The sequence below is a fragment of the Ovis canadensis genome, chromosome 25, assembly GCF_042477335.2.
Source record: "Ovis canadensis isolate MfBH-ARS-UI-01 breed Bighorn chromosome 25, ARS-UI_OviCan_v2, whole genome shotgun sequence".
Lineage (NCBI taxonomy): Eukaryota > Metazoa > Chordata > Mammalia > Artiodactyla > Bovidae > Ovis > Ovis canadensis.
The window spans coordinates 48,372,715-48,396,620 of NC_091269.1; the positions used below are offsets into that span (position 1 = coordinate 48,372,715).

Here is a 23,906-nt window from a genome sequence, read left to right on the forward strand (position 1 = left end):
TGGGACCATCCCTGGGTTCTTGCTGAAGCCCTCCAGCCATCATTGTTACTGTGGTTTGATGTGCTTGCTGTTTCCTAAGGGCAGTCCTTGAAGTTAAAGACTTGAGGACCAAAGGCAATTTGGGGGCACAGAAATGTGCTTGCTGGGAGCTTTTAGTCGCCAGTTTCTTGAGATCGTTCCCAAGGCAGAATATGTTTGCCTTTTTTTTTTTTTTAATCACAGCTTCTTCCTCTAATTTAATTTATGTTTGGGTGGTTAGATGGGGATGGGCGCAGGAGGAAGAATGGAATGGTTTTCAGGTGCCTCAAGCAAAAGTAGGAAAAAGGAAAGGGAGCCGTTCTCTGCCTCCTCCTGTCCCAGTTTTCTTTCTTTCCCCTACAGTAAGGATAAGCAGTCATCAAATGACCAGCTTGAGACTCCTGTCATTCACCATGCTGAATGATGCTGATGATACCTAACACTCATACAGGGTTTCTGTAACATGCCGAGCACTGCTCTACGTGCTTTGTATTCATTCATTTTATTGTTATGACAACCCTCAGGTGACAGGTATGATTGATTACTCTCCACACTTTATGCATGAGGGATCTGAAGCACAGAGGGATTAAATAACTTGTCCAAAGCCACGTAGCTGTTACACGTGGACTCTGGATTCCATCACAGGCAGTCTTGCTCTAGAGCCCTTGCCCTTAACCAACCCGTGGTGCCTCTTACAATCTGTCATACTGTGTGCAGTAAGGGCCAGATTGTTTTCTCATACTTGTTGCCTTGTTGCCCATCTTTATAAATTCTTCTCATTTCTTTATTTAATGCAGATGGTTTCATAGTATGGTCCAGGGACCGCTGGGGGTCTTGGAAGCCCTTTTTAGGGAGTCTGCAAGGTCATAAGTGTTTTCAAAATCATGCTAAGATACTGTTTGTCCTTCTCACTCTCATTCTCCCACGAGTGTACAGTGGAGTTGTCCAGAATTTCATGACCTGTGATATCACAACAGATTGAATACCAAAACAGATAGGAGAATCTAGCTGTTTTCTCTTAAGCTAATTGTAGAAGAGTTTTGCAAAAATGTTAAACAGTGCTACTCTTGTCACTTTTTATTTTATTCGTTTTTTAATTTTTTTGTATTTCAGAAAATAATGTCAATGCATAATGGGTTTAATGGGGGTTTAAATAAATATTTGTCAATTTTTTTCTAAATATATGTAGCCCTTATAAACAGAAGCTCTTAAACAATTTGTTTTTAGTGTAAAGAGGTCCTGAGACCCAAACGTTTGAGAATCACTGGCTTTTTGTATAAACCCTTACTATTCAAGCATGGTTCATGGTATAGGAACTTGTTAGAAATGCAGACTCTCAAGCCCCACTCCAGATGTACTGAATCAGAATCCAGTTGTAACGAGAAGGGGATTGTTTGCACAGTGAAGGTTGGGAAGCACAGGCATAGAAGCTACAGACAAAGGCACTCTCCAACTCAGTGACCCTGGTTAAATTTCAGTCTGGTGGGGCTTTCCAGATTCTCTCCCACCGAGTATCTGGGTGAGATCTTCTCACCGAGATTCTTCAGCCACTGTCTTTTCATTGGCTCTCCTGCTGCGCAGGGCCATTGTAACATTCCCATCAAAGCCAGCAGCCTTATGCTGCTGCTGCTGCTGCTAAGTCGCTTCAGTCGTGTCCGATTCTGTGCGGCCCTATAGCAGAGTTTATTCCAGTGCTTCTCAAACTTCAGGGCGTCAGAATCACCTGGAGGGCTTGTTAAAGCACAGGTGCTGGGTCCTGCCTCCAAAAGTTCTGATGAACAGGCCTGAGAATTTACAGCCCTAACAAGTTCCCAGGTGATAGCTGATACTGTTGGTCTGGGGGACCACACTCTGAAAACCACTGGTCTTTGGCTGTAGACTGAGAGGTCAGGCAGTGTTTATTCAAGCCCATAAAATTATGGGAATGTTGCCGTAAACTTCCATGTCTTCAAAACCAATCTCCTAAAATACAGAATATCTTTAAAATTAAAAATTTCCAAGTTCGCTGAGGACACATCTGAGCAGTTAAGAATTCAGGCAGATCACAAGTCATTTAGAATACTCCTCTTCAAACAGTGAGAAGGCTAAGGTTCAGCCTCCTTCTTTACTAATTGCAAAATCACCACAAAATTTCACTGAGGAGACATAAGTAGCCTGTCAAACTGACTTATCTCCACTGTTTAAACTGATAACATGCCATTTGTCCACTTGGTCACAGAGCTGCTTAACCCCAGAAGCCAGTAATAGATGAGTGTGGACCAGTGAATTTCCGTCCACAATTTTGAGATACATGGTTAGAGCCACTGGATTTCCTCTGATCCAGAGCTGCCATAAATCCCTGGCCTGGTGTCAGTTCCCAGGCTTGCAAACCCAATGCTCTCTATTGATAGGAACCCTTTAGTGGGGTTTGCTGAGCTAAACAGGTGTCTGATGAAAACTGTGTAATCCTTAAAGATTATTTTCCCCTAAAAGCAACTGGTTACTCCAGACCCATATAATCCAGATAGATGGGAGTTGGAAGTACTTTGCCAAAGTCTGCCCTTTTGTCTTTGAGGAAGTTCATCTGGTCTGGCTCCAGGTGGTAGAACATAAAGATGTGCAAGGGTGAGCGTGGCTGCCTTGGAGAGGAAAATCCTTACCCGTGCCCACCCCCTTGCTGGAAAACATGACCCCACTCTGGTTTAGTCTGCATTCTAATTTACTACATTACTGATTTAAAAGAAAAGAGCGTGTCATATTAATCAAGGGTTAACCTTGCATTTAATATGCTGGGAGTTCAGTTAATTTGGGAATTTAGGCTGCAAAAACAAATCTTGACCTTGTCAAGATTGTTCCCTCCTTATCCTAATGCCTGCAGGAAGGCAACTCTCTACCACTTTTTTTTCCCCTGCCCTTAGGAGAGAATTAACCTCTTCACACACTGGGGATCAGAGCTAGTTAACATGAGGATTGCTTATCTTACTACAGGTAGGTCAGCCTCAACAGAGGTGAGGTAAATTTGGGTCCCATGCAATACAGCTTAGAAACACTTATTTCTTTCCAGACCTCGCCTTATTTTTCCTTTCCCTTTAAGCAAATACCTTGATAATCTTTTGAATTTAGTGCGTGGTTCATACACTAAAACTTAGACCTGACTTTCTCTTGGGTAGGTAGTTCCAGTGAAGCAAAATAACAAGCTAGCTTCCTCAAGATAGTTGATGTGGGTGAGGGGTGTTGGCCAGTCAGCTTTAAAGCACAAGCCTCCTGCTCGCAGAGTTAAGCGCTTTTCACCAGCACCTCTGGCTCACAATTTACAGGGAATAATTTCACCAGCGATTAATTATACTGCAGCTACTGGGATTTGTCCTCCAAACATCACTTTGTTTCCAGTCTGAACAGCCAGGTTTCCCCAGGGATAGTTCAGGTTTTCTGATTCAAAGTATCCTGAGTTGAGGAAAGGCATTAGAGCACCACAGGAATCTATTCCCCAGGGGTGTATTGTACTTGTTTCAGATGCTTCAGGATAATATACCGGCTTCCAAGATAAGTGCTTTTTATTTCCCTGCATCTTAGATCAATTATTTGGAATCTTTTTGGTAAGTTAAACTTAAGAGCTGTAACTTAACCACCACATCGCTATAATCACTCAATAAGTAACTGTTCTTACTAAAACTTATTGTCATTGGGCTCTATAGTGATGATAATTTGAGGAGCCTAGAAAAAGTAGAAGGAAACACAAGATGGCAAGAAATGCATGAGTTAAACCATGCCATGTTATGAAGGTCAGAGTCATAAAGTGCCACCAGCTACAGCTTTTTTGAGGAAAAGTGCCTGCTGCAGGTAAAATTTAAATTATGTATTACTTCAACCTTGTGCACAAATGGAGTGGAAAAGACACGGCAACTTTTCCTGCTAAACTGTTGTGTATATTTTAACGTATTACCAGTGACTTGACTTTACTACCAAGGAATCACAAATTTGTCCTTGGTCATTTTGTTTGTTGAAATGGATTCCGTTTAAACCAAAAATTTCTCCTTCAGGAGAAAAGACTTTGTGAACTTACAAAAGCACAAATATGAGTTCCTTCCACTGGTGTAAGCTCCTTGAAGGGCTCATGAGTCAAAGAGGAGACAGGAAAACTGCAGACGGTGCCGGGATGTCTTGGGACAGCGGCATTGTGTGGTCTGCAGTGGGGCGGGCCCATCATCCTTGGAAACCTGCTTGGTGTGTTCTGGTTGGAGTTTGGGCTAGCAGTTTTTTCTCTCCCACACCAGGGAAAGTATCACTTCCTGGCAGGTATGGGTAGCCTTTGCAGCCTTTGCTAGCACAGCACAGAGGTGGTCTCTGTGAACGTCCAGCGGGCTTGGTATGCACGCGCTCAGTGGGGCACAGACACAGATCACAGACTATGTCCAAGGGAGCGTCCCAGGGAGACAGCCGCTGAACACAGTGGGAGCAGCGGGAGCTGAAAGGCCTGCTCCAGGATGTTCTCCACAGACCCCAGGTTGCCTAACCCGTCTGGTCTGAGGCCCTGAGAAGGTGTATGCTGCTCTCTCAGGGTGTGAAAGCATGAACAATCGTGTCAGCTGTCTTTTGGGGGGCTTCTGGCTGCTTCCTTTTAGCCCAACAAAGCACTCATGGGAAGAGAAGACAGAACAAAGAAATACATGCGCTCCCTGGATAAGGTTGCTCGTCGCAGAGGGGACATGAGGTTGGGAGGGTGCAACTTTGGTGGTACGGAAATCTGTCTGCTGGGCTTCAGAGTGGGGGTGCTTACTGTTCCCAGCTGTGGGGTTCAGATGAGAACCAGTGAGGAGCTAGGGAACTTCATAGTCCCTGCATCAGACTGACTTGTGGGATCCTGTGGACAAAAATGGATCATTCCCTGTCCATGACACTATGGTTCTTTTCCCTCTCCCTCCCCGACTCCCACCCACCCCGGAGGTACAGAGCTGGGACCTCCAGCTGACCCAGTAAATTTCTCAGCATGTACCAAGCACTTAGGAGGCAGGGGACAGATGTGCCGATTATCTGTGTCCTGAGGTTTGGGCACCCTTTGTGTTCTGGTGACAGCGCTTCTGCACACTGACAGGGCATAATCTGGGCTGGGTTCAGCACAGTGGCCATCACTGTTAGCATTCCTGACACTGCTGTAGAAAGCCTCTGTGTGCAGCCCAGTGACGTGTCGACAGTCAGATTTTGTGGTGCTTGTTTGCATTCAGTCAGATACTTTGCGCTTAAACATGAGTTAAAGAGACAAGTCAAAAGACTTCAGCAAAACCTAAAGTTAAATATGTGCCTGATCTTCATAATGGCGTTCAGATTAAAACCATCAAAATGCAAAATGCTGTGGTTATACCCTTCTAGGGTAAGGCTGGATTTCTTGTTGTATATTTCTGCATTATTTACAGTGATTCTGAGAGGCAGGAAAACGCACCAGAGACATTGCTTTCTCCTTTTAACAAAAAATCCAAAATTGAGAGAATTCTTGAAAATGCAGCCATTTTGGAAATGTAGATAAAGAAGAAAAATGCTGAAGATTTGGGTGGTTTACAAAGCAGCATGATTTTGTAATTGCTGCCACCTACTGTATGTAGTTGATGTTTGTTTAAATTTAGGAAGTTCATGAAGGTGAGGCTGTTGAAATAGATAATTAGAACAAGGTAGACATCATTAGTTTATAACATTTCTTCTCTACTCAGTAAGTGGCTCTTAATTACCGAGACAGCCGCCAGCTTTCATTCATTACCTTCAAGTGGATTTAAAGTTTTTCTCGTTTTAAAGTTCCTTTGCCAAGGAACCTTCACAGTAATGCTGTTGGGTATGTGTTCAAAAGCCTACCATGCTCAGGGCTTTTCTGCGTTTACATGAAACAGTTTGTTTTAAGGAGGTTGTTTTGTTTTAATTTGTAGGAGCCAACGGTTGGATTATAAATTAATTTCCATGAAAGAGGTGAAAATAGAGCTAGTGGAGCTGATAGGAGTTGCAGCAGTTGACTTAAAAGACATTCTTTTATTAGTCCTGAAACAAAGCTTTAGATCCGCCGCTAGTTAAATGTAACAAGCAATACGGAATCTCAGTCAACAGAGGCCCTTGTCTTTTATTAAGACCCAGCTGTTAAAGGGTCATTTGGTTCTTCCTGTGGAAAACCACCCCCCTCCCCATTAATGTTCGGGGTGGTCCCTTGACAGGATTTCTGAGTAAGTGCCTGACATTTAGTTTTTGAAAGGATCTGAAGCCGGGGGACTTGGACGTTGAGACTTATCAGAAGTAATGTGTTCAACTTTAGCTTCGTTAAGTATGCCACAACGTATGCCTGAAATGCTGCCATCAGCTAAATGAACTGACTTACAGGGCTCCTATAAAGGATTCGGGGGCATAAACTTCGTGGATGTCAGATGACTATAACTGGGAAGAGACTATACAGAAAATTAATGCACTTCTCCAATGTGATGCTAGTTGTGTGATATTTTGTGATGTGATATACCTTGTTGCTACTTACAGTGTAAGTCTTACATTTTTTTTTTAAGTCTTACATTATTTTGAGTGGCCCCTGTTCCGATGTCTGAGAACACCACAGTGACGGCGACTTTTGCTTTTTCTGCCCTAGGCTATTTGCTTTCTCGAAGAGAGGGCCAAGCAGGGTCTCCTGAAAAGCCACTCTCCGATCTAGGTCGTCTCTCCTACCTGGCCTACTGGAAGAGTGTCATCTTAGAATATCTCTACCACCACCACGAGCGGCACATCAGCATCAAGGCCATCAGCAGAGCCACGGGCATGTGCCCCCATGACATCGCCACCACTCTGCAGCACCTCCACATGATCGACAAGAGAGATGGCCGGTGAGCACCCGTGTCCTGGGCAACCCAGCTGCCTCGTAACCATCTTACCCCAGAAAGGGTCCCTAAAGTTAGGCAGATTCATTCTATTTAAATATTAGAGGTTCCCAACAACATTATAAAAACTTTTCTCCTAAAAAGAAAACAGGCAGTGACATTTCTTTGCTAGTCAAATTTCAGTTTCTTCCACGTTTTCATTGATGAGCTTTCTGGTTTTTTCTAACCCCGGCAATGTTAGTGCTAGCAGAGATCAATATCTGAAGGTGAAATGAAATTTCAGCTTTTGATTGCACCTTTTTCTGCCTCCTCACATTTCAGATTTGTCATCATTAGACGGGAAAAGTTGATATTGGGCCACATGGAAAAGTTGAAAACCTGTTCCCGGACCAATGAACTTGATCCAGAGAGTCTGAGGTGGACCCCAATCTTAATTTCTAATGCTGCAGTTTCTGAAGAAGAACGAGAAGCCGAAAAAGAGGTAATTTGGGTTCATCAACCTAAGTTGTGTAATTTCAATCTTGTAGCATTTTTAAGCTAAGGTCATTAACATCATGGTCAAAAGCTTGGTTATGTAGAGAGAGCTTGTGAAATGATATGGCACTAATTTATCCTAAGTGAGGTTGCATGGTAAGACATGATAATTTTATTGAATTGAGTATGAAAAATGAAACGTTTATCATTGATCACAAAGCAGCATTTTTCACTAGTGACAGCATGTAATCAGATCAAATTTGGTGCTGAGCTCCAAGACTGCAATGTCAATCGATTCATTGTGTTTATGAACTTACTTAAAGTGCTCCATGCCAGTGAGCATGTAATGTAGCGATAAGGACTCAAATCAATTCGCCGCATCATTAATACTGCTAAATATCCCATGAAACCCAATCTTCTTTGATTTGTTATCCTAACTGATGCAAAAGAGTTCTGAGATGATGCAGCTGGAATGCTGCTTGACTGGCTGATTATCCTGATCCGAAACGACTTAGAGATCCTTTGCCTTTGATCCTTAGAGGCTCTGACTCTGTAACTGCCCTCACACTGACCCGCCATTTTTACCTCCCCTTTAGGCCGAGCGGCTAATGGAACAAGCTAGCTGCTGGGAAAAAGAGGAGCAAGAAATCCTGTCATCTAGAGCTAACAGTAGGCAATCACCTGCAAAAGTACAATCGAAAAATAAATATTTGCATTCCCCGGAGAGCCGGCCAGTGGCAGGGGAGCGAGGGCAGCTGATGGAGCTGTCTAAAGAGAGCAGTGAAGAAGAGGAGGAGGAAGAAGAGGAGGAAGAGGAAGAAGAGGAAGAGGAAGAGGAGGAGGAGGAGGAGGAAGAGGAAGAAAATATCCAAAGCTCTCCTCCAAGATTGACTAAACCACAGTCAGTTGCCATAAAGAGAAAGGTATGTGTCTGTTTAGATTTTCTGTCTTGTGAGTCAGTTTCAATCAGATCTTATTTGTCATCGCAAACATTCTATTAGTATTTGTTTCACGCTCCATTCTTTAGATGTAGTTTATTTGTGTCCAGTCCCACTGATCATATGTCCTCATCATTCATCTTATAGTCATGATTGTGTTTACTCTTTGAGGTTTGTTGGTGCTCTGACAGGAAGCCAGGGACAGGCGGCTGGTAGTTACTGCCACCTGCTGGTTTGCAGGCCTGGAGTAAATCAGGCTGTGGGAAGAGAAAAGGGCCCAGGGGAGCACTTAACCACTCTCCAGTCAATTTTGATGAAAATGTCAAGGCCTAGAGAGGATAGGAGACTTGTCCAAGGTCACACAACTCATTAGAGATGGAGCCAGAACCAGACAAATGCTCAGACTGCAAGCCCAGTGCTCCTGATGGTATTTCCTTCTCTTGTCCTTGGCACAGAATTGTCAGAAGGTATTTTAAGCCCTTATGTTTAATGCTGGTATTTTGCATTTGTGCAAGTACATATTCTTGACGTGTCTCCGGTCATAGTAGCCTGGTGGTTTCTCTAGGTACACATTCCAGGTGCAGAAGTTAGAAAATTGATTTTGTCTTTAGGTAAGCGCTCAACCCAGATCTGCCGTCTTTGTCTTCAGTGTCTATCTGTGACATGCGGAGGGGCCAGATAGTGTAGGATAGCCGAGACTAATAGTGAGAATGCAAGTTAAGGCTCTGCCCCAAGGCCCCGCTGTGTGGTTTCTGTCAAAGCACCTGCTGTTCTGACCCCCAGGGTGGTTGGTGCTCCATCCTCTGAGCCTGGCCGTGTTTGAGTGGAAGGGCAGCTGGGGGAGGTACAAGAAGAACATCCCACATAGAGGACTTTAGGCTTATGACTCATACTTTGATTTCTTACAAGGAACATGTATCCATGTATTATGTATATAACAAAAGAAATTTGCTTCAAAAATAACAAACCCCAGAATTATCCAAGGGGTGTTAAGTGCCTACCATCACACAAAAGGACTCAACCTAAAGAAAACCAGTTCTGCATATTGGCTAAACTCATGTTTCGGAAAATTCTAATGGATTAGGGAGAGCAGGCTGACTGAAGGGATTAATAATCATAAATACTAAAATACAGAATATGACTATCAAAATGTATATGTGCACTTCAGTCATCATCCAGACAGTTAGAAATGTGAGACGCAGTGATTCTTGGATATAGTTTACGTAGAGTTTGAGTTTTAATCAAGCATTTTGTCCTCTTCTTTGCAATGTACTTTCAGTAATTTTTCAGACCCATTATTGACAGATTACATCTTAGCAGCAAATCTACCTGTTATACTTGGATTTTGTATCATTGAGTACATCTTGCTTAGAAAAAATATTTTATGTTTTCAACTATGGAAAGTCATTTGTGCCAACTTCTAATGCAATTATAAAAAAAATTGTTATATTTTACATAAGTAAGACACATTCCACATATCTTTACATTTTCTTTAGATGCCGTCCATGTGAAATACTTTGTAAAATCCTTGCAGCCACCAGTACATGACTCTAACGTTGTCTGCAGAGTAATTCTTTCCTCAAGCACTCTTTCCTTTTCGTTGTTACTGAATTCCTGTGCACTGGGGAGTGAGTAGGCTAGTCTTGTGTATCATCACATATCTTAGAGTGCTGTGCACATAGTAGGTGCTCCTTGAACAGTTATCAAATTTAAAATGAGTGACCCAGTGGCTAGTTGACTGTTGAAACACTCATAGAGACGCTGATGTCCATGATGATTTAATCACTATAACATATAGGATTTGAAGCCAGCAGGTACTACTCGAAAATAATATGCTAGGGAAGCAAACCTTAGCTTTTAAAAATCCACAGTGCAGCTGCTAGGATGTTCCCTCTCAAAGCATCTGCTTGGGTAAACAACTGTTTTATTTGGAAAACACTTGTCTGTGTAGTAGGCGCCCGAGAGGGATGTTAAACATCAAATGGAAGGTTAAGTACAAAGGCATTACAGAAGTCTTTACGTGTAAGTCTCAGACACGCGTTCAGTACATGTTTGCCGCATATCAACTCAGCAATGTAATTTCTCATGAGCTCTGATGTATTATGTTTGGAATTAATTTCAGAGGCCTTTTGTAGTAAAGAAGAAAAGGGGTCGTAAACGCAGGAGGATCAACAGCAGTGTAACAACTGAGACCATTTCTGAGACGACAGAAGTACTGAATGAGCCCTTTGACAACTCAGACGAAGAGAGGCCAATGCCACAGCTGGAGCCTACCTGTGAGACGGAAGTGGAGGAGGACAGCAGGAAGCCAGTGCCGAGGAGAGCGTTCCAGCATCAGCCTGGGAAGAAAAGACAGACAGAGGAGGAGGAAGGAGAAGACAATCATTGCTTTAAGAGTACTGACCCTTGTAGAAGTAAGTGGAGGAATTATAAAAACCTTACCCTTGTGAATTTCTCTCTGTTATTGCCAAAAACCAGGCACCTGAATTCTACCCAAAGGCATCTCTGAGGTGATACCGACCCACCAGAAATAAGTGCTCATCTGTCCTTTCTCATTCATAAAAGGTTCTATCCCTTCTTCCTGGAATTGGATTTTATGTTAAACAACTTCTAAGGCCAGAACATCCCTCTAGGTGGGTTCATCTTACTTTCCAGAAATTGGCTTATCCTCAAAAACTTTGAAGTCTGTCAATAAGAAACACATTGCACTTCCTTGATTCTAATATGTACTTTTTAATAATTCTAAAATCAGGGTATATATTATTATTGATGTGAGCACTGAATGTTTTTCCCTGGAAAACAAATACTAGTAAATTGATGATGAATCATAATCAATGGTGTCTTCGGAGATGTTCTTATTAAGAATCATTTAAACCTACCCACACCATCAGTATTGGCTTTGATAATATAGGATAATGTGTAAATCAGGAAATTATCTTTCCTTTCAAATTACTGTTCAACAGTTGCTGTTGCAGAGACATCCCACCCCATCTTCTAAAAAAAAGAAACACTATTGACTCCTCTTTGATGCCCTATTTAAAAGAAACCATCCCTTGCCTGTTGGGCTGGGAACTTGAGCTCCCAGCGGAATGATGAGGATTTGTGGGACAGTCTCTCTACTCTCCAGTTGAAATGACTCTATTCAAAACCTTACTTTATTTTAGTCTAAAGAACAGACCATCTCACTTTCCTGGAAACCACCGGTTATCACTCTTGCCTTTGAAAAGCCACAATTTTAAGAACATGAGCAGGCAGCTCCTTGACTTTCTGAATTAACAACAATGCTATTGCTACACCTGTTTTGCAGAGGCAGTGACATCTCACTCTGGGTATGGAGGAACCAAGCCTGTTCATTAGTCATTTTTTGGCATGGAATTTGAACCTTATTCCACTTTTTAGCTGCGTTCTCAGGAGTCTATACATGACTCATCACTGCCTTCATTCTCTGCTTTGTGCCACTTGCCTTAACAAATTCCAAGTGGCTGTATTATACCTGATTCCTTTCAGGATCTTCTTTCTTAAAAAATAGTTATTAGAAATTTCATCTTCTGATTAGCAGAGTTTTCCTAAAAATGCTCGTAGACCTAGTAGCATGTGGAATGAGAACGTGGAGTCCAGAGTCACTGGCCTGCCTGCTCCCTGTTTGTGCGAATAGAAATGAAACCATTTGAACACCTGAGAGATCTGTTAACTGGGTATTGTACTTTGCACTTCTGAAGGAATCAGTCTATAGTACATATCTTTTCAGTTAGCCCATTTGAATGTAATACATACAGGTGAGTTTATGTGTAACCCTTTTATTACATAAGTGAGCTCAATGTTTACCCTGCTCTGCACTGATTGGATTAGAAACCACTCCATTCTGGCAAAAGGGATCTCTGTTTCTCACTGATTATTAATTAGATCTTATTTTGTTCTCCAAAACAGTGTTTCTAATAAGACCATTTCTCTTTATGAAGCTTTTTCTTTAAATTGAACCCTCTAGGAGATCAGTGGGACTTCCCATGTAGTGCTAGTGGTAAAGAACCTGCCTGCCAACGCAGGGGACATAAGAGACATGGGTTTGATCCCTGGGTTGGGAAGATCCCCTGGAGGAGGGCATGGCAGCCCACTCCAGTATTCTTGTCTGGAGAGTCCCATGGACAGAGGAGCCTGGTGGGCTACAGTCCAAGGGGTCACAAAGAGTCAGACACGACTGAAGCAGCTGCGCATGCATGCAGGAGATTGATATGGTCATTAATTTTATAAAGATATTAAGACTTGGGTGTTTTATATTTGTATTTATTCATATATTTACTTGTTTGCTTGCTTATGTTTATATAAAAATATATATATATTTATTTTATAGAAATATATTTATATTCATACATATATACAACTAACAGTAAAAATAAGATTCAGTTCAGTTCAGTCACTCAATCGTGTCCGACTCTTTGTGACCCCACGAATCGCAGCACGCCAGGCCTCCCTGTCCATCACCATCTCCTGGAGTTCACTCAGACTCACGTCCATCGAGTCCGTGATGCCCTCCAGCCATCTCATCCTCTGTCGTCCCCTTCTTCTCCTGCTCCCAATCCCTCCCAGCATCAGAGTCTTTTCCAATGAGTCAACTCTTCGCATGAGGTGGCCAAAGTACTGGAGCTTCAGCTTTAGCATCATTCCTTCCAAAGAAATTCCAGGGTTGAGCTGAGCTAAAATGAACCTGACAGTTATGGTTTGTTTCTTATTTAATATTCAAACCACACATTTGCACATGGATCCAAAATGCAGTGTGGATAGAATTAGTGATAAAAAGAATACCTGTATTTTAAATGTTCAATAATTTCAAGGTAATTACATTATAGTGTGTGTCAGGCAGAAATGATCCTGGAGTAGATTAGAAATGTATTTATGTTTTGGTTATTTAGTTAGTTATTCATTTGTTTCAGAGGTACATAGTTTATTTTTATGCCAGAGAGAATATTCAAATCAAAGAAAATAATGTCATCTGAGATCATTTCAAACCAGTAAATGTCCACAAGCAGAAGTTCACTTTCTCAGGATAAATATGCAAGCTAGGCTTCTATTTATTTCTCCAGTTTAGTGGTGATTGGGATATGAGCTAACTTTAACTCCTTTCCCCTGCATTTCCTAATTTGCAAATATTCAAAATGATTCTTTTCACATTGTGGAATTCCAGGATTTTGTGTTAAAGAATATTTTGTTTGTTAAACTGAAATGAACTTATTATAGTTGCTTATATAATAATATAAGCACATTATTATTCATGTGCTTCCTATAAAAAAGCACAACTTCTGTAAAGAATGGGTTATGTGTGGGGGGGTGGGTATATGGTATGTGCAGCATGTATTATTTTCCAGACCTAGGTTATTTCCTCAGTTTTTTTTTTTTTAACCACAATATTATTCTGTATTAGGTTTTATTATATCTTTAGCATCAAAGCTTAAAGTGCTAAATTGAAAAGCAGTATTTGATAAGTTATTTAGAAGAATGAATTCAAATTGTTTATGGTGATGCTTTCTAAGATTTTATTTTCCTTCCTCCCCCTTTCTGTCTGTCTCCTCGCTAAGACAATGTGGATGATGGTGCAAATAACTTGAAAGAAGCCAGTAGAGACAATCCCGAACCTCTGAAGTGCAAACAGTGGCCAAAAGGAACAAAGCGTGCTCTGTCTAAGTGGAGGCCAAACAAAGAGAGGAAGACTGGGTTTAAACTGAACTTGTACACCCCGCCAGAAACACCCTTGGAGCCTGATGACCAGGTAACAGCGGAAGAACAGAAGGAGACTCCAGCAGACAAAACCAGCCCCACTTCCACCAGGATTGAGGAGGGGGTCAAGGAAGCCGTGGAACCCCTGCTGCCTCAGAACGAAAACAGAAGGGAGGAGACGTGTGCACCTGTAAGTCCAAATAAATCACCGGGTGGAAAACCTGAAGACGAGTTAATCAAACCTGAGGAGGAAGAGGAGGAGGAGGAAGAAGAGGAAGAGGAAGAGGAAAGAAATGTAGAAAAAGACCCCAGTGGTGCCAAGAGTCAGGATAAAGAGGAGCCAGAAGTCTGCATGGACAAAGACCCTGTGAATTTGGATGATCACGAAGAGGAGGAGGAAGAGGAGGAAGAGCCATCTCACAACGAGGGGCATGATGCCGATGATGAGGATGACAGTCACATGGCGTCTGCTGAAGCAAAGGAAGAACACCCAAGAGAAGCCTTCAAAGAAGTACTGGAAAACCAGGGAGCTTTTTTAGACCTTAGTGTCCCGCCTAGTCATTCAAACCCAGAGGTCCTAATGGACTGTGGTGTTGACCTCCCAGCTTCATGTAATAGTGAACCTAAGGAGCTTGCTGGAGCCACTGAAACGGCCCCTGAATCTGATGAGGAACCCCCAGGAGAGCAGGCACAGAAGCAGGACCAAAAGAACAGTGAAGAAGCAGATTCTGAGTTCAAAGAGGGAAACACAGCCACCTTGGAAATAGACTCTGAGACCGTCCAAGCGGTTCAGTCCTTGACCCAGGAGAACAGTGAACAGGACGACACCTTTCAGGATTGTGCCGAGACTCAAGAGGCCTGTAGAAGCCTACAGAACTACACCCATGCAGACCAAAGCCCGCAGATCTCCGCCGCTCTAGATGACTGCCAGCAGTCAGACCACAGCAGCCCAGTTTCATCCGTCCATTCCCACCCTGGCCAGTCAGTACGTTCTGTCAACAGCCCAAGCGTCCCTGCCCTGGAAAACAGCTATGCCCAAATCAGCCCGGATCAAAGTGCCATCTCAGTGCCATCTCTGCAGAACATGGAAACCAGTCCAATGATGGACGTCCCGTCCGTTTCGGATCATTCGCAGCAAGTTGTGGACAGCGGATTCAGTGACCTGGGCAGTATCGAGAGCACAACCGAGAACTACGAAAACCCCAGCAGCTATGATTCTACTATGGGCGGCAGCATTTGTGGAAATGGCTCTTCACAGAACAGCTGCTCCTACAGCAACCTCACCTCCAGCAGTCTGACCCAGAGCAGCTGTGCTGTGACCCAGCAGATGTCCAACATCAGCGGGAGCTGCAGCATGCTGCAGCAGACCAGCATCAGCTCCCCCCCGACCTGCAGCGTCAAGTCTCCTCAAGGCTGTGTGGTGGAGAGGCCGCCAAGCAGCAGCCAGCAGCTGGCGCAGTGCAGCATGGCTGCGAACTTCACACCGCCCATGCAGCTGGCCGAGATCCCCGAGACTGGCAATGCCAACCTTGGCTTATATGAACGGATGGGTCAGAGTGATTTTGGGGCTGGGCATTACCCACAGCCGTCAGCCACCTTCAGCCTTGCCAAACTACAGCAGTTAACTAATACACTTATTGATCATTCATTGCCTTACAGCCATTCCGCTGCTGTAACTTCCTATGCAAACAGTGCCTCTTTGTCCACACCATTAAGTAACACAGGGCTTGTTCAGCTTTCTCAGTCTCCACACTCCGTCCCTGGGGGACCCCAAGCACAAGCTACCATGACCCCACCCCCCAACCTGACTCCTCCTCCAATGAATCTGCCACCACCTCTGTTGCAACGGAACATGGCTGCGTCAAATATTGGCATCTCCCACAGCCAAAGACTGCAAACCCAGATTGCCAGCAAGGGCCACGTCTCCATGAGAACCAAATCGGCATCTCTGTCACCAGCCGCTGCCACCCATCAGTCGCAAATCTATGGGCGCTCCCAGACTGTAGCCATGCAGGGTCCTGCACGGACTTTAACGATGCAGAGGGGCATGAATATGAGTGTGAACCTGATGCCATCCCCAGCCTACAATGTCAACTCTGTGAACATGAACATGAACACTCTCAATGCCATGAACGGGTACAGCATGTCCCAGCCGATGATGAATAGTGGCTACCACAGCAACCATGGCTACATGAATCAGACGCCCCAGTACCCTATGCAGATGCAGATGGGCATGATGGGGACCCAGCCATACGCCCAGCAGCCAATGCAGACCCCGCCCCACAGTAACATGATGTACACGGCCCCCGGACACCATGGCTACATGAACACAGGCATGTCCAAACAGTCTCTCAATGGGTCCTACATGAGACGGTAGGCAACAGGGGCAGTCACAGAACCCCTGGGCATCTCTCTCGGATTGATCTGCACAAATACCTTCTAAGAGTACGATTTCAAAACCAGCAATTGGTGTGAATGCAAAAACATTTGTTGGCACCATTTATTATTAAAAAAAAAAAAAAAAGCTGTATGCAGCAGAAAGCCTTATAAAGTTGTTTTTCTTTTTATCTTTTTTTTTTTCCTTTTTCCTTTTTGGTACCTTTGTTTCTGTTACTTTTTTATATGAAATTCTCTGCAAAGGAAGGCCTCTCTTTGGACTACATATGGAGGCAGCCACTCGCTGTGACTGCTTCCATTAAATAATGTGGATATCAAGCCCCACCCCACCCCAAATTCTCTGTTTCAGTACTGAACCTAGAGCTTTTTTTTTCTTCCCTGTCCACTCCATGTAAATGCCTTTGCCATTTTCAGTTATCGTCTCTTTTGTTCGAGGTGACACTTCAGCATGCCGCTAATGTCTTTGTTAGTGACCGTGCATTTTGTAGTACTGTACAAGTGTTGTGCTGACAGTAAGCCATTTCTTAAGTTTTTTGCCTTGATTAGGGTGCCCTAACTTGAGGGTTTAAGAAAAAAACTATATTTTTGTTAATTATAAAACTGTAAAGAGCTATAAAAGCTATTCCCATTTGGTTAGTCAAAAGGGTTTTATTGCTAAATGTTTGGTGTAAAGTTGAGACCCTTTTCCATTTTGGTGACAGATTTCTTTGGGGAAAAAAAGGCAGCTTTCTGTTTTATAAATGCAGACTTCTGTTTATTGAATGAAGCATATCTCAGTGTTTATCTGTCAGGTTTTGAAACATTTCATATATGTCCAAATACTTGGCAGGATTTAAAAAAATAGTGAATTTGGTGTAAAGTTGCTATTTTATGGAAATGCCTCTAACTTTACATTTTCATTCCATCTGTAGATTTTTCTATCTTTATAAAATATTGGAGTTATTTTTTAAGGAAAAATAGAGAAGTAGCTTGTGAATAGCTCAAACTAAGCTTACCAATCGCATGTAAAAAAAGCAAAAAAAAGTTATTTGTGTCTGTTTATATTGCTTCCTTTTTTGTAGCCTTTGTACCTGTACAGGGTGACTGTAAGGGCCAAGCAGGAGAGGCGTAATCCTTGTATAAAATAGGAGCCAGCGACACTCTTGTATTTATCTGTTCTCTTTTTAGTCAGTCACTTCAAAAAAAAAAAAACAAAAACAAACAAAAAAAGCTGTACATTTTAACATAAAATAAATTATGATGAGCCATTTTTAGCCTCTTGTGTCCTGTCATATTATGATTGATAGAGAATGACCAACTGAACTGTATATCATGTCACACCTCAGATCACATTCACATTTCGGGAAAATAAATTATTTAGTGTAAATCGGAGTTAAGAGATTTTCTGATTTGTTTTGACTTTGTGGGAGGGGTTGGCGCAATAAATAAGAGTAATATCTAATAAAACCATCACATATACCAAATACCTATTTAATAAATTAATTTATAATGGATTTTAATGCTTTTCATGAAAGTTTATTTTATGCTAGTGCATACCTTCTGTATGCCAATCATTGTCTTTAAAATAAAGTGAATTTGTTTTTTTCTTTTTGACTTTGATCTTCATTTGCAAAGGGATCCTGCCCAGATATCCAGCTGCCTCGTTTGTACAGTCTGTATAAAATCCCCTCAGGGCCTAGTCCATTGGTAGCAAAGTTCATTTTTATAAACAGTAATACCAGGGGAAAAAAAAAAAAGCACCCAATTTGGACTTGAATGTTTGAAATATCATTTTCTTGAACAAGCATGCACGTTTTGCTCTGTCATGAATGAGTGATTGGATGTTATTTTTAGAGTCTAAAGTTTAGGGGGGGGAAAGTCATTGTTCACAAACATTATGGCATTCAGAGAAAGCCCTGTCTGACTGTTAAAACATTTGATGATTAAGTGACAAGCCTAGAAACGAATCTTGACGGCACCCGCGTGGAAAGGACAGCGCACACAGCCCGGGGTCACGGGTCCCGATAGAGGGCTTTGCCTCGTGCACTCACTCACCCTTAATATTTTTCTCCCACAGTTACGAAGCAGTCTGGGCTTGGTGTCAAGATTTTATCTTTTGGTTCCTCCTCCCCCAAAACTGTATAGCAAGTGGGGGAACATCTGTAGTAGCTGGAGGGAGGGCTTCCAAGAAGACACTTCTGCAAAGGCTGTTGTCACCAAGGGGAGAAGAGAACGTTTAAGGTGCTTTTCTGGTAGGAAAGGAAACTTCTCCTCCTTCAGAGCAGGAATTGATGGTGTGCTGTTGTTGGAATCAGCTGCTGGCATCGGTTCTAGAGCTGCCGAGGATCTTAGCAACCCGGTGGATCCACACCTCAGGCAGGAGTCTGCCCCTAGGAGGGGTAGGGGACTTGCGGGGACTTGCTAACCAGCTGATGGGGAACTCTGCAGAACCTTCCACAGGCCCCACCTGGAAACCGGCTCATATTTAGTCTCTTCTCTTGTGCTAAATAAGGTTCTTTGGGGACTGAGACTGTCGTCTGTTCCACGCATTACAATGGCTTGTAACCGCACCCTATGGTTTGTGTGGCACCTGGGCTTACCACACTCCGCCTGCCTCTCAGTCCTCCAGGGAGCTTGAGGACAAGTCCTAGTCACTGCCTCAGACCTGCCGCACCAGAAGTTAAGAACGGTACTGGGGACTCCTGGTGTCCTACAGGCTCCCCAGGGACTGCAGCATAGCCACGGGTGGGAGCCCCTCTTCGGGCCCCAAGTCCTAACATTCATCACAGATGGAAACGGGTGGTGGGAGAGAAGCTGCTGATCTGAGCCTGCTCTGCACTTGCCTACTCTCACTTAGAGAAATCAGCTCAGCCTTAAATGTGACACCAGGGAGCCCAGAAAACGGGAACTCGGATTCATCAGGAGAAACAGAGTCATTATTAGGTTGAGACGCATCAACAGGCTGTACCTTCTAAACCCAGTAATGTGTTCTTTCATTTAGAAGAATTTTTTAACAAGTGATTGTCAATTGCCAGCCTGGCCTTTTTACTGGCGCAGGTGGTGCCTACCCAGGTGTGAAGGCATTGGCTTTCCTTGCCAACATTTCATTTTAGAAAAAAATGACACAATATTCCAAGAAAAAGTCACAAATATCCACCTTTGCAGGAAATGGGGCAAACAAGCTAACTTAATTGTCCAAACACACTGAACTGAAATCTGTGAGCAGAAACAAATTTGATTCTCTCCAAAGCATAGTCTTTTTTTCTAGAACACTTTACTCTGAGAGAAGGCCATAACTTATCAGCTCTCTGATTTAAAGGCTTAGCTAACTAATAGGTAATGCTTTTAAAACTGTTAGGTGCTATACAAATATAGGTTACTTTGTTGTTACAAGCAGTACTGGTTTATGGTACAAGTAGTTGCATTATGAAGCAGGAGCTTCAGTTTCTTTGCAGCGCACTCCTGGTTTTCCTTCTCCATCTTCCCTATTCTCCCTCCTCCAGCACCCAAAGCACTCAGGCACTAGGGCTTCCTCTGTTTTCTCTCATTATCTCATCCAGTACAATGACTTCAAACACCACCTCTATGCAGATAGCACCCAGGATTATATTGCTAACAGTGGATCTTCCTCTGAGCTCTCTCTGTAGATTGAAGGTGAAATCATGGGTCATCTTTTGTAGGTCTTAGACATGATGTAACTGAGGATCTCTAGCCCCTCCTTCCATTTCTGCCCTGGTCAACCCCATCTCAGTATTAAGGCACCACCAAGAAACTGAATCACTGCCTTCCAGTCCTGTCCCTCAAAGCAGGCTTTGTTCTCTAGGATAATTCTAAACTAATCTTGAATGCTAGTTGCCTGGTGCTATCTTAGTCCAGACCATCTTCCTCTTTCCTGTCAACAGTTCAACACCCTCTTACTGGTTGCCTCACCTCCCTACAATCGATTCTCTATATTTCATTCAGGGTGATTTTTTTCTTTCCAGAGTGATCTTCTTAAAACATAGATCAAACCATTCCCCTGCTTAAAAACTGATTGTGGTTATTCTTCACACTTGGAATAAAATCCAGTGTCTCTACTGTTCTGTATCCATCTCCTGTCTCACCCACAAGCTCCAGCTTCATTGATGGGCAGTTGCTGAAACACTCCCACCGGGTAGAAACACACTTCTTTGCCACCTCGGCGCCACTTCACCCGTGCTGTTCCTCAGCCTAGAATGTTCCCTCCCATTTGGAAGTTGCTCTCCTTGAAGTCTCATCTCACCCCGTCCTCCCAGGTCTAAAGTGGGTTTTCCCCTGCCTCATCCCCCCTGCTTGTCTCCCTCAGTAGCTGCTTCCCTCATCCCATGTCGTTAAAACAGACATTTCTGCACTGGCCTCCTAACCCAACTTTTAGCATGCCGTAGGTTCTCAAATACTTGTTGACCAAATGAATATATCATTTCTGAAAAATTTAAGTGCTTTTGAAAAACTTCTGTTCTTCCTTTCTTCTACCCCTGGCTCCCATCATAAAGAGGCCAGGCTTTAACTTCAAAGTGATCTACTTCTGCTTTCCTTGACAGGACTCATAGCCCCACAAAGATGGGAACATGTGGGAAGGTGGAGAGAAAATACAAGAACCCTCTGAGGGACACCAGCAGCCAATGGACCTATCCTTCCCACATATGGATTCATAAATACTTCATGATGATGTATAAAAGTAACATCTCATTAAAATGGAAATATTTCTTTCTGGACCAGAAATGGTCAGACCTAGGAGATAAGAACTGAATGTAGAAGAGCTATTGTGATCTTGTAATGGGAAAGGTTAAGTAGGGGCCACTAGAATCCCTTTTGGTCCACATCTCTTTTCCAAGAGGCTGTGTACAGGGCTCCCCTCACCCAAATCTGAGTCATTATGAGGATCCATTATGGGCCAAGGTGACCCCAGAGCAGACCATGGGCAATCCCAGGGAGCCCTATGAGGGCTCACAAAAGCAGGGCAGCTCCCCTAAAGTCACAGGGTGACCCTCGGGTGGCTTTATACAGCTGCTGAGCTCCTAGTGGGTTCATTTTCCTGTTTTCCCCGTAGGCCATTATCATTTCAGGTTTTCTGTTCTTTGACTACTGGCATCAGCATCTTCGGGTTCTGTCTGGTTTCCAGTTTCTAGTTCTAGAAGACATCTCCCCCAGCTTTGTTCCTGCTGCTGCTTTCTCCTCAAGAATGAGAATCACGCGATCATGGTGAGTGGATTAGTTGGGCTAGGGGGTGGGGAGCAGGCTCACAAGGCTGCCTGGTTTGCGCATTCCAGGGCAAACGCTTTATACTGGGACTGAAAACAAGCTCGTGTTGCTTGGACTAGAATCAAAATGAAAGATTTCCACCCCCCCAAAGTCTCTTTTCAAAATTATTGGTTTCCTGGTGGCTCAGTTGGTAAAGAATCTGCCTGCAATGCAGGAGACCCAGGTTCAATCCCTGGGTCGGGAAGATCCCCTGGACAAGGGAATGGCAACCCACTCCAGCATTCTTGCCTGGAGAATTCCATGGACAGAGGAGCCTGGCGGGCTACAGTCCATGGGATCACAAAGAGTCCGACACGACTGACTGACTAACTTTCTGAACTTCCCTGGCTCCCTGAGGAAGGCGGGGGAAGCCAAAGAGGGGTCCTCTGTGCAGGGTCCCAGGACCCCCCACTCCCCACGCCTCCCAGATAAACTGCTGTCTACAGCTTGCAGAGAGCAGCATCTCTGGATGGTGACCTGAGCCTGTGGAGTCTAACGAAAAGAAGACGCAGCAGCCGCCGTTAAGGAAATCCCGGTTGCCTGCACTTCCCCACCCCAGGAGCAGACCGTTTAACGCAGCTCTCCCAGGCACTTTTTCTGTGGTTAGAAAATAAAGTTATATTTTAAAATTATATTTTTAAGAATGTGACTTTCAGACAAAGCCAAATGTTTAATCACAGCACAATGTCAACAGATTTTTAAGTCCTTTTCTCTGCTTCCATTTTACCAAAAAAAAGAAACAAGAACGGCGCCTGCGCGCTCACCTGTAACCAACTGTGCTGGGAAGCCGGTCCGCGCCATTTGCAGAGAAGCCGGGCGCCGGGCTCGTCCCGGAGCCCACTGTGAATGCCCCCCTGTTCACCAGCCCCCGGGAAGTTTAAGATTGTTTGCAAGGAGTCAAGCTTTGGTTTCATGTCCCTTCTCTGCGACAAAGGAAGTCACGGGGCAGAGCTGTTTTCAGACTTCCCTCTCCGTTCCCAAACGTCCAGCTGGCCCCGCAAGGGGCCCCTACGGCTCCTGCGCACAGCTCTTCCCGGCGTCCTCCCCGTGCTGGGCCTGGCGCCTCTGCTGCACCAGCTGCCTGTCCAGTTCCCGGAGCTGCTTCAGAAAGCCCCGGTTGGGTAGGACACAGCGGTTCTTGGCCACTTGTCGGATGGCGTCCACCAGGGTCATGTTCCTGTGGATCATCAGGTAGGCCAGGACCAGAGTCGCCGACCGGCTGCGGCCCATGGCGCAGTGAACCAGGATCTTATCTGAAACGGAGAGGGGAGAAGAAAGACCCACATTGGAGAGGCAGGGTGGCCTGGAGGTTGGAGCGTACGTCTGGGGCTCAGGTGGAACCCGCTCAAATCCTGATCCCTCTCCCATATTGTAGGACTCTGGGCAACTTGCTGAGTATCTGGGAGCCCCAGCTTCCCCACTTGTACAGTGGAAATACCATCAGTAATCTTCATTAGTGTCCTTGTAAAGGCAGTTTGCTTAAAGCACTTGGTACACTGCTTGGCGCACAGATGTTATCATTGCCTCCGTAAGGAGGAGGGAGGAGGGGTTGAAGTTGATGGCTTCCTACCTGCCAAAGCGCCTCCAAGTGAAAGCTCCATCAGCGTGCAGGAGTAAAAATTTTATGATTTTTTTTTTTTTTAGTGCTCACTTTTAATTTCTTCATGTTTATAATATATTATTTATTTTTCTTAGTGCTTATTTTGAATAGGGCAGCCAGTAGAGTTCAGATTTCAAAATGTATAATATGGTGCCCATTGAAAAGTCTCCCTCCCACCCGCTCCTCAGTTCCCCAAAGTGACAAGTATTACCAGTTCTTCTTATGGAGAAGTATCTGTGCATATACATAGCAAAAACATACTTTTTTCTCTTCTTTCCTTGCCCAGAAGGTAGCAAGTTTTACACACTTTTCTGTACCTTGCTTCTTCCATTTAACAGTGTGTCTTGGAAATCTTTGTATATCAGCCTCTGAAGTGTTCTCTCTTTGTTATTTTTTCTTGTTGCTGCACAGAGTTCCTCTGTATGGATGAACCATAATCCACTTTAAGCAGATGCACTCCATCCCTTCCATGACTGCAGGTGGATTGTGGAGAAATGCAGGCTTTCTGCACCATTTGCAGTCCTGATGCACTTAACCTCAGTAAGGAGAAAGTTACCCACAGTCCTAAGAGATAGAGGGCATGGTCTGTTTGTCATGGTATCTGTGAGCATCCACATGACCCAGTCTGCCTAGAACCCTAGCCTATTCTCCTGCAGGCCTGGGTTCCAGAGTCAGTTCTGCTCCTAACTACCTGGGTTTGGGCTCCACTCAGCCTGT

General features: G+C 43.9%; 2 protein-coding genes across 10 annotated transcripts in view; one reads left to right on the forward strand and one right to left on the reverse strand.

Annotated features, from left to right (window-relative positions):
• KAT6B (lysine acetyltransferase 6B) overlaps window positions 1–17,598 on the forward strand; it is a 186,377-nt gene extending 168,779 nt beyond the window's left edge. For all 9 annotated transcript variants that reach the window (XM_069572169.1, XM_069572172.1, XM_069572176.1 and 6 more), the window contains 5 exons: window positions 6,608–6,839; window positions 7,155–7,314; window positions 7,904–8,230; window positions 10,368–10,659; window positions 13,816–17,598. In XM_069572169.1, coding sequence (XP_069428270.1) covers window positions 6,608–6,839; window positions 7,155–7,314; window positions 7,904–8,230; window positions 10,368–10,659; window positions 13,816–16,331 — 3,527 coding nt within the window. In that variant the 3' untranslated portion in view covers window positions 16,332–17,598. The remainder of the gene's footprint in view (window positions 1–6,607; window positions 6,840–7,154; window positions 7,315–7,903; window positions 8,231–10,367; window positions 10,660–13,815) is intronic.
• A 4,583-nt stretch (window positions 17,599–22,181) lies between these two features.
• Window positions 22,182–23,906, reverse strand: part of DUSP29 (dual specificity phosphatase 29) — a 32,916-nt gene continuing 31,191 nt past the window's right edge. Inside the window, exon 4 of the mRNA XM_069572178.1 lies at window positions 22,182–22,842. Coding sequence (XP_069428279.1) covers window positions 22,598–22,842 — 245 coding nt within the window. The 3' untranslated portion in view covers window positions 22,182–22,597. The remainder of the gene's footprint in view (window positions 22,843–23,906) is intronic.